Below are 15,341 nucleotides of genomic sequence, written 5' to 3' on the forward strand. Positions count from 1 at the left end.
CTTTTATATGAGCAAAATGTTGAGGAAAATAATGCACAAAAGATTATTTTATTATTTGCTGAAGTGGTGCAACAGCTGGCCAGTTGCTGAGCAGACGTATTAAGATGGTACAAGTCCCTGTTTTCATCTACGACTTCCTGAGCGGTATCGTTGGTCTAAATTGCCGAGACTTTCTGCGGCTTGTCCGAGTCATATCAGCCTCATCCAGTCAAACTGCAGCCTTCCATACCGAGTCTTCCCACAGGGATCCAAAGTAAAGAAGCTGTGTTGGGAGGCCATTGGGATCACATGATGGAAGTGAGAGGAGGAGGAGGAGGAGGCCAGCTCCTGAGTGTCTTTCATCTGAATGCTCTGCACCACCCTGTGATGTGCTGCTCCCTGACCAAGCTGGACTGAAGTCAGTTGTCTGGCATTGGAGGGCTTCCCTAGAGGCTTTGTTGTTGCGCGCTCGTGGCTTCCTTGGTCTTCGATAGAGGTGACGCCTTGTGCAAATCGTGCAGGGTCAGGACAGAGTGGGCGGCTGGGACTAGTTTGAATAGTGGACGACTTCGTCCCAAATGCTGAAGAGCTACTCAGGCCACCGTTCAGACTCCGCCCCCTTTGTGTAGCTCTAGAAACAGGAAAGCGCTGAGCAGGGCTGGAGACTTTTCCACAGCGTGACAATTTCAACTTCTTATAGAACTCCAGGATTTTTCTATCAAAGGTCACCGTCTCTTGGTCGCTGATGTTTCTGTACTTGTCCGAGGACAGGAGGAACCTTTTATCTCTGATTGGTTCAGGGGGGCTGGGGTCTGGTTGGGGTTGAGGATCCTCTGGGATTGAAGGGGCAGACTTCTGGGGATGAGAAGTCCAGTTCTGGGGCTCTGTGGTTGGTAGACACCTTGTAAAACTGGGTTCTGCAGCTGTGGGGGAGGTACAAGAGTTCATGACTCAAACACCACAAGATCTGGACCAAGAGAAAACTCCACATTATGAGAAAATAACTCACTTAAACTTACTAGTGAAGGACGATTGACGGGGACCTTGCTTTGGGATGGGAGGATCTGCTGACACCACAGGAGGCTTTGGCCGCACTAAAGAAAAGGAAAAGAAAATGTTACAAAATGAAAAAGGGGGAAAACGCATTCTCTCAACCGCCACAGTTCAGCATCATTTGCTCGTACCTTGAGGAATGAAAGTGGATGTTCTCTGTGTATTTGATGGATGTTGCAGCGGAGGTGTGACGGCTTCAGGAAGCTTCATGTGTTCCCTCAGGTCTCTCAAAGGTGCAGGTGTTGGTTCATGAGAGGAGGTTGGTCTTAAAAAAAACAACATAAATTCAGTCATTCATGGGGATTTGTGTGACCTGCATGAGAAGGTTTGAATAATTGCAACTGCTCATCAGTTTTAGTACTTACAGGAAGTTCACAGTCCTTGTCGAACTGGCTTCTTGCCTCGGAGGCTTCACTTTTCCGTCGTCGTGGTTCAGATGAGTCTTTGTCTGGAAGTCGTGGGATGGTTTCAGGACGTGTCTTCTATCCGTCACGTCCTTTCCCTCCACTTCTGTTTGTTTCTTTCTTACCGTCTCTGTCTTTTTATCCTCTTTTCCCTTCACATCTCTTTTATCATCCTCTTCCTCGTCTTTCTTCCTCCTTTTCACATCGAACGTAATTTCTTCCTCTTCGTCCTCGTCATCTTCAAAGAGCCAGAAGACCCTGGCGCTCACATCCTCATCCTCCTCTGTGTCCTGATGAAGACTGTATAAGTTGATGTCATCCCAGCAGTCTGTTTGGCCGAGTCCCCGCCCCTTCCTCCTCAAGCTCCGGATCACAGAGTTGGGGACGTATCCGTCTGGAGCTATGGGCCATGTCACAGGCTCCGTGGTCACATCCACAGTTTCAGACATGATGTGATATTTGGTCCTCTACATCAGCTTGTACCGGTTTTACCCAACATGCAGCTGTAACCACACACACAAAAAAAATCTGCAACTTTTCTGCCACACATACCCATCAGCAGTTAAAGCTACTAACATTTACATTCATTTCTAACTCACCTGGGTGACCTTCATGTGTGCTGTACTGGCCTCAGCAAGAACTTCCTGCAGGTTGTTATTACCTGCAGTCATCTTGCTTTTCAGGAGATGCCTCCCTTAGTTCTGCTGTGACTTTCCATAGTTTATTTTAAATTTAAACATTTAAATTTGAATTTTAGGGACCAATTCATAAAACGGAACTCACAACAGGTTTATCATTCCAATGACAGTTCTGGGTTCTCTCCGAGTACTCCGGCTTCCTCCCGCAGTGCAAAGACATGCATGGTGAATTTCATGCCTATGACGTTTTTTGACATTTTAACTGCTTAATATACTATGATGTTTTTGTGCCTTAATATACTATGATCAAGTGGCAAACTGCCGTGACGTCACCAAATGGTTTGTGAACAGCCGTTTTGAAGCCTCAAGTTTGGCTTAATGGACGTCGCCATCTTGGTTTTTTGGAGCCAGAAGAAACCATATTTGGGTGAGAGGGTGGAGCTGGGGAGGCAGGAGGGAGAATTGTGCTTGTGGCCAAGAGATTTGGATTTGTTCAAACGTTTGAGTCAAAACTGAACAAATGATCAGTGGTGACGTTAAAAAAAGACACAGGGAAAGAAGAAAAGCTTTTGTGGACGTCTGTGTGCAGAGACAAAGAGCAGAAAACTGGAAAACTCAGTGAGCAACATTCCCAGTGTGAGACACTGACAAGTACAAATTTTGATCCTTGTCACTTCAGTGTCACTGTGGGAACTTTTGACCAGAGTTTGACAGTTTTCTTCTCTGTATCACGACACAGATGTTGACAAATCCATTTCTTCTTTTACAGTGTCTTTGTTCAACCTCAACACTGATCATTTCTTCAGTTTTGATTCAGACTTTCAACAAATAAAAATCTCTTCGACACAAGCGCAATTGTTTCACATACGCTAACTTGAATTTCTCATGTTGATTTATTTTACAGGTTTACAAAGTTTTATTTACAACTACAAACATTGGAATTATTTGTGAACATCATTTTACAAGCTCAAAATCATTTTGACCCTAATTTGAGCCTAGGTACACACACACACACACACACACACACACACACACACACACACACAGACACACACACACACACAGACACACACACACACAGCCAACAACAGGTTTTTAAAAACATCTGCTCACTAATACACACCTCTCAGCATAAAGCAGGTATGTTAAATATTACATGGTTGTGGATTAACTGGTTAAACTCCATCACAATAAGTTCCTTAACAACAAATCAGACACAGCAAGTTTCCAGACAAGTATTTTAATTGTAATATTCAAGCCAATAATCACATCCACATTGTTTTCTGATGCATTCGATATGATGACAACTTAAATGTAAATAAACAGAATATCATTTTAACTCATCTTGAACGTTAGACTATGATCTGTGTGGAAATGCAATTACACAAACTACTTTTAACCTTGAATTTGTCATGCAGATTTAAATGTTGATTTACAGCTACAAACATTGGAATTATTTCTTATGGTCACTTCACAAGTTCAGCCATTTTGACCCTAATTTGAGCCTATATACATGTATGGGGTGGAGTCATGTGCACGACTTACCGTTTCTTGCTGGTTTCTGGCCCGAGGTGGATTCTGGATCCCTATGAAAACACAAAAGGAAAAATAAGGACATGTCAAGCAGCTCCTCTTTTGACTATGAAATGTTTGAGGCAGTCCAAGGACTTCAGAACATAGATATAATCATCCACTTAAAACTCATTTAGCATATACTGTAATAAAAAGAAGACTATGAACAAATGATACATGTGAAGAGTTTCAAGAAGAGATTCATTCATTCATATATATATATATAAACAAACACATTAGTGGTGAGGCAACATAAAGACGCTGGAAGAGGAAAAGCTTCTGTCAACGTCCGTGTACACATACAAAGCACAAAACTGTAAAAATTGGTGCTCAAAATTGAGTGTGTGACACTGGGGTTACGAGTAGAATTTAAATTCAGGTGTGAAAATAGGATCTGAATTCTACTTGTAACCTCCACACACTTGCAGATTTATGAAGGCAAGGGGATACTGCAGGACACATGGGTGGTCCTTGGCAGGCTATAGCAACATGAGGACGGGATGACGACATCACAAAGGCAGACTCAAAATAAGGTTTATTGCCAGGTAGGTTTTCACTTACAAGATACTTGGCTTGGTGTAGCATCCAATTTACGTATTCATAGGAAATAACAAAAAAAGTAAAATACTGCAACAACCAAATATAAATAGATACATATATAAAAATAATAAAAAATACCACACAACTATGTACAAAAGTGTTTTAGAATGACAAAACTCCTGCTGGGCAAGATGTGCAAAAGGTATTGATTAGGGGATGTGCAAAAGAACACAGTATAGACAATATCTGTCATGTGCAGGGATAATACCTCAAGGTGTTGATGTAATGTTGTTGATTGAAGAGGCCAGATGCAGAAGAAAAGGCTGGTGCATCATTGGTGGTGATTAGACTGGACTTCTGGTCCTGATACAGAAACATGTGATAGGACAATTCCTTAAAGCATACAAGTTCTTTATATTCAAAACATGTTAGGTCTGTTGTGTGAGTATAATAAATCGTGAGGATAGATATGAATATGCAAAAATAAACAGTATGAATATTATTAAGTGTAAATCAACTAGAGGTGTGATGAATTCAATGTACACACTATAAACAACAAATTGAGTAATCCAAAATATGGATATACTGTAAAATACATAAATATATGCAGTGGTATATTATTTATTAAGAATCAGCAGTATGAACATGTATACACTGTGGGTCTGATTAAATCACAGTGGTATAGATAAGTCTTACTTTTAATAGTGAATGACAGCATGTTACTCACCTGGACCCTCCTCACTGTGTCTGTGTTGGTGAGACAGGTGGAGGCGGTATTACACCTGTACTGGCTCAGGTCCTGATAAAGACAGGTGTACTGAAATCTCCTGAGAAATGTAAAGACCTAGTTCACTTTCAATCATGGCTGATCCCCTAACAGTAATGTAAAGTGGTTACAACATGGTGAACCGTTCGACGTGTATTCACTCGGTCTACTGGCTCCATACAATCTCAAGTTACAGTCAGTTACAAGTTGAGCCTAACGTTACTGACGTCACTAGCTGGACAACAGCCGGGAGCAACAGACACAATCCTACTAGCCGCTAAAACGTCTCGACAACGTCAATATCACCACCTGAAATGTTTGTCGGTTTGTCAGTCGTTGCACTGATTACACTTTGAGCTAAAAAGCTAACATTGATGCTACTCACCAGGCTAACAGGAAAGTTGCGAGCTCGGCATCAAACCGCATCTCTTTCCTCTCAGGAGCTTCTCCAGCGGTGGAAAGCCACATCGAGATTTACTCGTGTTGCTTCTTTTCTTCGCCGTTGAACGTGGTTTCTTGTTGGGAGCGGTCCTTCGGGATGCAGATGAATATATTCTAGGAGGTTCAGCCATTTCTGTTTGTTGTTCTTCTTCGTGGGACTGAGGGCAGACTTGACGCGCCACTGACTCACACAGCCTCTAGCGTCACAAAGTGGTATTACAACACAGGACAGGTCGGTTCTGGCTGTTTACCATGCTCATTTCAGTAGATGACTGAAATACAACAGATGGAGGTCTTGATCATGACATCACTGTGGCTGCTTCACACACTGTTGATAGTGTTTATTTATTTTTTTTAACATTTTAAAACTAATGTTCTGGCCAGATCTTATATTGCACCTTTACAGGAAAACCACCAAAGCTGACATTTAAACGGGAAAGCTACATGTTCTTTGCCCACATTACAAAACCAACCTACAGTTTTGACACTTAAGTTAAAACAAAGACATTGAGCTGAACTTGACTCATATTGACACATTTGATGCATACAAAACATTTTGATTTGCTTTTGATTTTATATACTTGGATTATAAAATACAGTCATGCTTTCCCTTATACTTACATTCAATTGGTGATATACAAACGTTTGTATTTGGCCATTTTGCATTTAAGCCAGTAGATGTCACACTGTTCACATGAAGCATCAAGATATAAACCCTTTGTGGAACCACTTTGCTGAGAAAGTAAAACCTCCGATGCTGTGGGACTCACATCCAGTACCAGGCAGTTGATTTCTGCAAGCAAAGAAGATACAACAGCCCTGGAAATTTTACTCACCGAGTATTTCACTTACTTACTGCTCACAGAGCCAGGTGTCAGTTCACTGTCCACATGTTGGTTACTGGCATCCCCAGTCACCATATGTTGGTGGTCTTAATGTTACGACCCAGCTGATGGAAAAGGGAAGCAACATAAAACCAGGTGTTATTAGTAAATCAAATTTACTGATTTCATTTATTGCGTAACCAGGAGGGTAAATAATTAAATACAAATACAAAGAAGCCAAGAGGAAAACTGAAGTAGGGGAACAGGAGCCAACAAAGAGCCTAACTCTGCGAGTCTAACCAACCCAAAAACACAAGAAGCAGCTCCCCTGTTTCTAATGTGTCCAACAATCAGAATTTTAAACTTAGCCCAGTCCCCAACAACCACTACCAGCATCTCAAGCCAAATCACAAATTACACACAAATGTTCACAAAGCCAGTACAGAGGCGAGCTGCCCATCATGTCAGCCGCTATTAATGATGTGCGGGCCGGGCTCTTAGGGCCAACAGCCCCAGCAAACGTGAGGTAAGTTGAATTGCTCGTAAAGCTGCTTGATGCCGTGGCAGCACTTTTTTCCCGCTAGTTCCATATAATATTTTCCTTGCACAGAAAGTGCAGAAACATGCTCCTGGTTGCCGGAGTTTTTGACACCAGCTTCCAAAGGGCTTTCCGTCTCTACCCACATCCTCTATCCAAGACCAACGCTATTTATTCTTTATACCTTTATCGAAACGTTTGGTTTCTTCCCCTGGCTTCATAAAGCTGCACTCCAGGACTTCGGCTGTTTCACGCTGCCAGTGTGGGAAACACAAAACACACAACACGTGGGGGTGACTGCTGAATCCATCTGATTGGCCAAAACCCAAGACCACCCCCTACCCTATCACCGATTGGCTTAAGATGGCTATGCCTACTGGTGTGGTTTAGAGTGAAAGCGCCTTTTGGATCTTGGACCTCGTGACGCCGGAGTGCTATCAGCCCTGTATTGATATGATTTCTCTCTATTATAATGTTTTCTTCCATCCAGCCAAGGTCTGGATCTTTGGGGACACCTACAACCTCTTGCAGCAATGATGGAGGCCCTGCACCACCTCCACCTGCAGTGTCCACACATGAAGATCTTCTCTTCCCAAACACAGACAGTGTCTTATATGATAATATAGTATTTTTTAATGTAACTCTTGTGGCCATAACATTGTTCAGTCTGATCAGCTCTGCTCTTCCTGGTTCCCTACACCCTCACTATCGTATTACACTCTCTGCCCCACGTCAGACATACAGTCACATGACTTTTGGACTCCACTGTAGCTGTAACAAATCATCAATAGTTTAAAACATTAGAGTTCATATTTCATAGTCCTCAGCCATTATAGTTAATATCAGTGTGCTGTTCCAACAGCGTCACTTATTTAGAGGGAGATTGTTACTGGAGCAAATAAATATTAACTGTCTCACACATTAGGACTCATGATGAATAATGATTATACTTGTTACTAAAAATTCTTTGCACTGTTGATTCAACTACTTCTTTTTATTAAGCAAACTTACATATGACAGTGAAATTCAGCTTTAACTTCATCCACAACTAACTTCAATTTTAAATAGTTACAGTTGACTGGAAATTTTACACTACAGTATTTAATTAATCCATGTATTACATTCTTTTATACATTTCCAGTGTTGTAAATTGTTTAAATTAATGTAGTTTATAATGTCCAATAAAGTTATTCATGAAGCTCTTGCTTTAACGTTGTTGATGGTTTTTATAAAACACATCTGGTATGAATTTTCACAATAGTAACATGTACAGCATTGTGTGGCTATTTCAGTGTTAGCATTAATCAATAACATAAATACTAGAAATATTTAAATGCTGTCCGACAACACTGAAAATGAAGGATCAAAAAACTCGCTGATGTTAATTGGTAAATACTTTCACCTGTGGAGGTGGTGACAGTGCTAGAGATGATCCATCACAGTTTAATATTATAAATTCTGATCTTAAAAGTGTTGCTACCATCACCTGTCAACAACAGCAGAAATGAAGCTGCAGGTAAGAAACTGAACCTGTGAATACTGAAGACAGTGAATAATAAACAAACTCATCAGCAGTTAGTCTGTCATTTCCTCAGAGGAAGATGAACTGGGAGGTTTTCTACCATCATCATCATCATCACAGCACATTAGAGAACTAAGGATGTCCATGCAGTCTCCCTTCTCCACAACCAGATGAATGAAACAAATGTGCTGCTCTGTACATGAGGTCCTCCTTCTGTTGGCACAGATCACTCAGTTTTCACAGTGTGGAAACCTTTCAAATGACAATAAAACACAAACACTTGAGTTAAGATGCGGTGGATCACAGTTAATCACAAATATCGATCAGCTGTCAGGATAGGTGTATGAATGTCTGCTTCAGTTGAGGACTGGTTTGAGTATTAAATGAACAATCTTCTATATGACAAATATTTGTCTACACATTTTGTATACGTCACGTTATCTTAACTTGAACTATCACGACGTCTTGATGGACAATGTATTAACCAACATTAACGCTGCGCATTACACTAACGCAGATCACTTAAACTGGGTCACGTGGAGAAACACAAACCAAACGTTAGATTAACGTCGATTAAATTGACCTTTTTATTGGGCTTTGACTGAACACCTCCACGGTCTAACCCAGGTTGACACAGGTTACCTGCCCAGCTGGGCCAGGTACCGTTAGCATAGCAATGGCTAAGTTATCAGCTAACGCTAGCACTAGCCGGCTAGCTTGGTTAGCAAGGTGCATCTTCACCTGAACTGTGATATAAACAGGGATGCTAATTTTGGCTAGCAAAGAAATAGACTTAAAACTAAATGTACTTACCGGAAAAAATTGAAACGGCGACTCCTCTGAGTGTCTTTCAGAACAACTGAACAACGATGCAGACATGTCGGAGCTAACTTTGATGAAAACACAATAACAAGTCAAATGTCCGACACATCGCTTTGACGTCATATCCGGATTAACAGACCCCTGTGTGTCATCACGCTGTAGCCACGCCCTAAAAACACTCTGCTTTAACGTCTATTTTCTTCTCAACAGGACCATAATTTGAAAAATGACATCATGTTGTATTGAAGAAAACTTCAAACTAGCGATTCAGACCATGAACACATAATGAAAACGTTTACTGAGGTAACAAATCAAGTGACAAGTAGAGTCATTTCCCCATAGACTTCAATACAACTCTTCTTGCATCCAGTGGAGTCGCCATGATGGTCCTTCGATAGAATACAAGGCACTTCCGCATTGGCTTCATTTTCCAGACCCGGAGTCGACGTCCATTTTTATATACAATCTATGACTACGACGTTTTTTGACGTTTTTATCCCTTAATATATTATGATGTTTTTTTATGCCTTACTATACTATGAACTTTGACATATATATGACTTATATGTCCCTATATCAAGTTTGGTGTTTCCATATGTGTCACCTATAAGAGGATATATTATTATGACATACTTGCTCTGGATATATGAAGAAATAAGTTTATAAGATGTGTTTAGTGTGCTTTAAATCTTAAATCTATTATTATATGAAGTCATTTCTCCTGTTTCTTATCAATTAACAATCATTTTAGACTGTTTTATCTCATTTTCACTGAACTTCATTGTTGCATTTTTCCCTTATATCTCCTCCCCAATGTTGTATAAGCTTTAAACTGTTTTTGAATGTTTTTCTATCATTTATTTTTCATCTTATCTTATAAAGCACTTTGTTATTGTGATTTGAAACGTGCTATAAAAATAAAGTGTTTATTTTCTTTCTGGTGTTTTCCAAAACTGTTTGATGAAAAACTTTTCACTGGTCTGCTATGTTTTACTTTCTTTTTGAGCATTCACTCACAAAACACAACAAAAAGAAGGATGTAGGATTTTATTCAGTTTGTTCTCCTTTACAGTTTTTGCAGCATAGATGGATAAATAGTTAAGTCTGCACACCTGTTGTTTTATAATGTTATTGCTATGGAGAAAAAATGTTGCTCTTGTTTCATGTTCCGTCAAACAAACTGAAAATAAACAGTGTGAACACACATCATGACATGTTACTCAAAATATGAAAATATCACAGCTGTTTAAAAAGGATAACTTCTTCCTTTATAACTCACTCGCTTCACCAACACAAGAACAGATCAAATACATTTTACACAAAGACTCCAGGCCTCATCTTTAATCATAAACCAACAAATATATTTTGATTAGCAACAGAAGAAACTTTAATCTCTGTAGGTTTGATGATATGTTCTGACAATAAATGAAGAATACAGGAACAACATGGCTTCTTCCTCTGTTTCTTTCACTCTTCACTCTTCATATGAATATGCATCATAATCTATAGAAACGCTTTTATACAATTAGTGCTGCTCCAACAGACATTTAACTTGACTGGATTTCACTGGTTTGCAGGTCAAAGATTAAGGAAGGTGTTGAAATGTTCTGCGCTCTCTGTTTTCACATAATGATACAATACTAATAATACATGTTTTTATACCCCAGGAAATGAATAATGTTTATCATGAAGTAGATGTGTTTTTTCCTGAATGAATTTGAACATGAGGATCCTAAAAGTGCAGGAAAGAATTCTGAAATCAACCCAATCAAATTGTGTTGCACTTACTGGAATAAAGATTTGTTCACATAACTTTTTTTTCTCCTCTCTTTGAATTTACAGTTGGACATTTTCAGAAATACACACATTCACATTCTTGCAGAGAGTCAGCTGTGCAGACTGATGTTTACGTATTAAAGTGTCCTGTGGAGTTTCCTTGTAAACAAATAAAAGCTGTATGTACATTCAGTGTCACTCATGAAAATGCACTGTGTGTATCCTTAGTCTCTTTAGTGCATCTAGTAAAGTCAAGACCCACTCACAGAAAAACTACTAGAGGTCTAAAGACTCCACAGGGAACCTTTAAATCTTAAACTAGAGCTGGAAGTGGATTATCTTAGTTTAGCTTAGCATAAAAAGTGGAAGCAGGAGGAAACAGTTAGCCTGGCTCACTCAAAAGCTAGAAAAATCTGCCTACTATCACTCATGGATCAACACACGTACACTACAAAACTTGTAGTTTTACAAGGAGCTATGTACGCAAACTAGGCTGTCTAAGCTCAGCCAGTCGCCTGCTAGCTCTAGCATCATATTTAGTGCTCAGACACAAGAGCGGTGTTGATCTAACTCCCAGCAACAACGTGAATAAGAATATTTCACAAATGTGACAAACTGTTGCTCAGCACTCAGTGGAGATTCTGCCAGAATCTCTGAATCTGAAAAACAACGTTGGCTTGAAACTGCTGAACTTTTTGTAAGAAGAGGTGGAGCATGAACATTTGAACTGTGCTGCCATATGGCTCAGTATCAATTAACACAGTGAAGGTTCTGTCAATCACAACAGAACCTCATACATTATATGATTGTTAGTCACAGGGATTACATACGAACGTCACTACTCGAGTCTACATTGAGTCTTTGTTTACAGAGATAAATGGTCATAATTGTATTTTAAAGCTGCACTACTAGTAAGAGGTAACTGACAAATCCTCCGTAGGCCAGACCGTCTCATTTCAGTCCGTCCTTTGCAGTGTGCGACGGCAACTAAGACCAGGTGTTCGTAGACCACGTCCTCCAAACCCCCTGAATTGGGACACAAGTCTTCAAAGGTTTTGCAGCCTAGAAAGAAAGTTGCATATTTCTAGAAGACTAGTGGGGCTGAACCAGAGCCAGTTATTTGGATTCTTAATATTTTTATTATGTTAATTGTTTGTTATTATATTTTCTGTAAATGTAATTTTGTAAACACAAAATTCACCACAATGTCACTGTCAGAATTTATCTTTGATTTGTTGCCTCTGTCGGTGAAGTGACCAAAATAAACTTTTCTGTGTAAGAACTACATGGTCGGATGTTGTTGGTGATGGGCGTTCTCTGTTACAGCGGCACTTTTTGATGTAAGCTGACAAGATGTAGGCGGGAAAATCTCTCTGAACGCAGTAAGGAAACTGCACCCAAGCAGTCTGAATGAGTTTCCACCAAAGAACCTGACAGGAAATAAGTTTTTCAATTCTCCAATCGATAAAATATCTCTAAAATTTGACCCAGAATAGAAAGGGATTAATAAAGAACTCTTATAATAAATTCAAAACATGCAACTGTTACGATGCACATCACACATGAGGTTTTCACGTGTGATGTGCATCACGAATCAGCCGACGTCACTTCTTCTTCTGTAGCCATGAGTGGGCACTCAGTTCATCAGGAGACATCACTTTAATTCCAAGAGGCACTCACAACAACACAGTCACTCAATGGGACAGTTTTCAAAGCTGCATATACATATGTCAACACCTGAGATAAATTCTTACATGCTGTTAAAAGCGATGATCCTCTTTTTATTATATATATTTTTTTTTGCTTGTAACATCTGAAAGAAATGTTTATAAATAAATAGAAATAAAATTGGAAGACTATTTTTTTTTTCTCCAAAATATGATTATTTACAGCTACTCTGAACCCCTGAACAACATATCACAAACACAGACTCAAAATGTTGCTGGACCAGAATCAAGAAGCTACTGTAAGATTGTCAATAGTGCAGGTTGTGCTGTTATAGTTGCGGATGTTTGATTTTCGTACATACACTACACGACTGGCAGAAGACACAGCTGTACTGTATGTGCTACATGTGCCGTCAAAATAGAGACAACGTGAGGGGCCACATTGTGACTTGAGGCCAGAGCTGATTCGTCTTCTCTCGGCTACTGAAGCAGGACAAGCAGGACAGAAGGTGGCATTTCTTTTCAAACTATTATACCGTCTGTTTTCATTCTGGTCGGTAGCCGACTCAACAGCCCGTGTGTACTTACTCACATGTATGGTCAAACTGTGCAGGGAAACAGTACTGTTGTGATATAACACTCATTACAAATTCATAATACTCAACAGTCTCATCAAATTTTGTGAAATAAGCACAAACTCAAACATAACATAACGTGCCGATGTCCCACATCAAGCTGCAACTGCTGCTAGCTAAAAGTCTGTGGCTATGCTAACAACCCACTGAGGCTGTAACGCACATAACAAACCAGAAAATACAATTATTGAATTAATTAAAGATGGTGAAACAACTTTGTTATTGTATCTTTGACATTAGTGGAGCAGAAACTGCCATGTTGTTACCCAAAATCATTTAGCCTTTGTAAGAGGGATGTGCTAATGTAGCATGTTATCAGGCTTAAGGCTAACAATTAGCATGTTGGATATGTTGGTTAACAAGCAACATTGTTCATGTTAACATGCTAATAGCACATGTTAAATCTAACAAACACACAAGCGTGATTACATAGTGATGCTAACATTAGCAGTGCACACATTTTTAACATGCTAACTTTAACATGTTAAAATGTTAGCATACTAAAGCAATCACCAACCGAATGACCTCCTGACATTGAGGCTGTTATTACCACTATGATGGGTAAGGCATCAATCAAAGCTGTGTCCAAAATCAGTTTTCTATCTAGTGCACTTTACTGAATTGTGAAATCCATTAACTACACACTGTCCTCAAAAATTCAAACAACAGAGTGAAAAAGAAACGAGCATGAACATGCATCGGATTTGATAGATACCAAGACTACAGCTGTTCTACGCTGCACCTGACATAGTTTACTAATCATTAAAGTGAATGAGGAAACAACAGAGTGATTTCAGACACAGCTAATGTTTAACATTAGCTAACAGTTTAGTTTAGCAATGGCTGATAGCAAAATGCATCTTCTGGCCCAACACACACCTGGGATCTTGGCCCGAGTCTGGCCCACATTCTTCCACATCTGGACAGATTCTGGCTGTTATCTGTCTGTATTGACTGACAGCCGGAAGATTTTCTGTGTGTGCGCCAGAGTTGGTCCAGATGTGGAAGTATCATCTGACAATCATGCTGTATATGAGCCAGATTCGGGCCATGGAACTGAGCGTATTCTGGGCCAGAGGAAAACAAGCATGTGGCGCAAGTAGATTAATTTTGCTATCTAGCTTTAGCTTTGTTTACAGTCAGGGAACTAAAACTGTTCGGCTCAGTGGAACATGAAAAAACTTTCAGAAAATTCATAGAATAGATGAACTTTGCTAAATAGAAACAGAACCTGAGTCTTCTGAGCTAAAAGCTAATATCTCTAACATCCACATCTTAGCTTTCAATGGCCTTACTTCAGAGTCACAATTCTGGTTTAGTCCGGCTGACTTCATCAAAATATTCATGTTGGGAAAAATAAGTTTCTTGCTAATCATGCACAGAGGCGGAGCTAATTTGACAAAATTTCCTGAGACTGGGCTGATGGGATGTAAGCATGATGGAGCTGAATGTCAGTGAGTGCATCCAACACCCAGCCACCCTGCAAACCACCAAACCAGCCTCTCCGTCCTTCAATCACACAATGAATTTTGGGTGTTTGATAAATTGATGAGACTCGGCTCCTCATCTTCAGGCAGGAAGCTCCTTCAACCGTCACTGCTGTGTAAAGAGAGAGGTCCCAGTGTTTTGGAGGCCACTGGTCTGACACTTGTTAATGCAGTCTGTGGGAGTACAGTATGACCGGGTTCAGGGGGCGTGGGGATGAGGCGGGGGGGTTCAGATCAGGCAGACATCATTCTTGCAGAAGTGCCTCCCTCCAGTCAAAGGTGTGGTTTGGTCCATGTGTGAGGGGGAGGATGGGAGGGTCCACTAACTGCCACACCCCCGTGTCTCCCTGCTCCTCACAGGAGCAGAAGCCCAGGTAGGGGATCTGAAGACCGAGCAGAGGAATCAACGGTTACTTTCAGGAAGAGAAATTAAAGTTCAACAGGCAAATATTCAAATACTTCTTTTCTTATAAAAAGTGGAAAAAAATAAAATAAAAAATACCAAAGTTTCAACATGTTTTCAATGCAAATCAACTTTTTTCCAGAATTTTCTCAAATAAACTTTGTAATTCTTCCTGTTTCAAGATACAGACACACAGCTCAAACAGCAATCACATGAGATATTATACTGATAAGTATTTCCTGTGCATTTGTGCATTTACTGTCTAATGAAACAA

General features: G+C 40.0%; 2 protein-coding genes across 6 annotated transcripts in view; both read right to left on the reverse strand.

Moving 5' to 3' along the window:
* Positions 1-29: 29 nt before the first annotated feature.
* On the reverse strand, positions 30-9,201 carry LOC130167908 (proton channel OtopLc-like). 2 transcript variants are annotated; one of them, XM_056374443.1, is made up of 9 exons: positions 9,091-9,201; positions 5,338-8,529; positions 4,914-5,013; positions 4,455-4,549; positions 3,620-3,660; positions 1,398-1,939; positions 1,164-1,297; positions 999-1,073; positions 30-902 (listed from the first exon to the last, which is right to left on the reverse strand). In XM_056374443.1, exons 6-9 carry the CDS (start codon positions 1,883-1,885, stop codon positions 190-192), a joined length of 1,410 nt encoding a protein of 469 aa, XP_056230418.1. In that variant the 5' UTR covers positions 1,886-1,939; positions 3,620-3,660; positions 4,455-4,549; positions 4,914-5,013; positions 5,338-8,529; positions 9,091-9,201; the 3' UTR covers positions 30-189. The 2 variants fall into 2 exon arrangements, with proteins under 2 accessions (XP_056230418.1, XP_056230416.1); XM_056374441.1 differs by lacking the exons at positions 3,620-3,660; positions 4,455-4,549; positions 4,914-5,013; positions 5,338-8,529; positions 9,091-9,201 and adding an exon at positions 2,036-2,464.
* Positions 9,202-10,131: 930 nt separating this feature from the next.
* ubash3bb (ubiquitin associated and SH3 domain containing Bb) overlaps positions 10,132-15,341 on the reverse strand; it is a 51,111-nt gene continuing 45,901 nt past the window's right edge. For all 4 annotated transcript variants that reach the window (XM_056373875.1, XM_056373876.1, XM_056373874.1 and 1 more), the window contains exon 14: positions 10,132-15,047. In XM_056373875.1, coding sequence (XP_056229850.1) covers positions 14,910-15,047 — 138 coding nt within the window. In that variant the 3' untranslated portion in view covers positions 10,132-14,909. The remainder of the gene's footprint in view (positions 15,048-15,341) is intronic.

This window comes from Seriola aureovittata, chromosome 4, assembly GCF_021018895.1.
Source record: "Seriola aureovittata isolate HTS-2021-v1 ecotype China chromosome 4, ASM2101889v1, whole genome shotgun sequence".
Classification (NCBI taxonomy): domain Eukaryota; kingdom Metazoa; phylum Chordata; class Actinopteri; order Carangiformes; family Carangidae; genus Seriola; species Seriola aureovittata.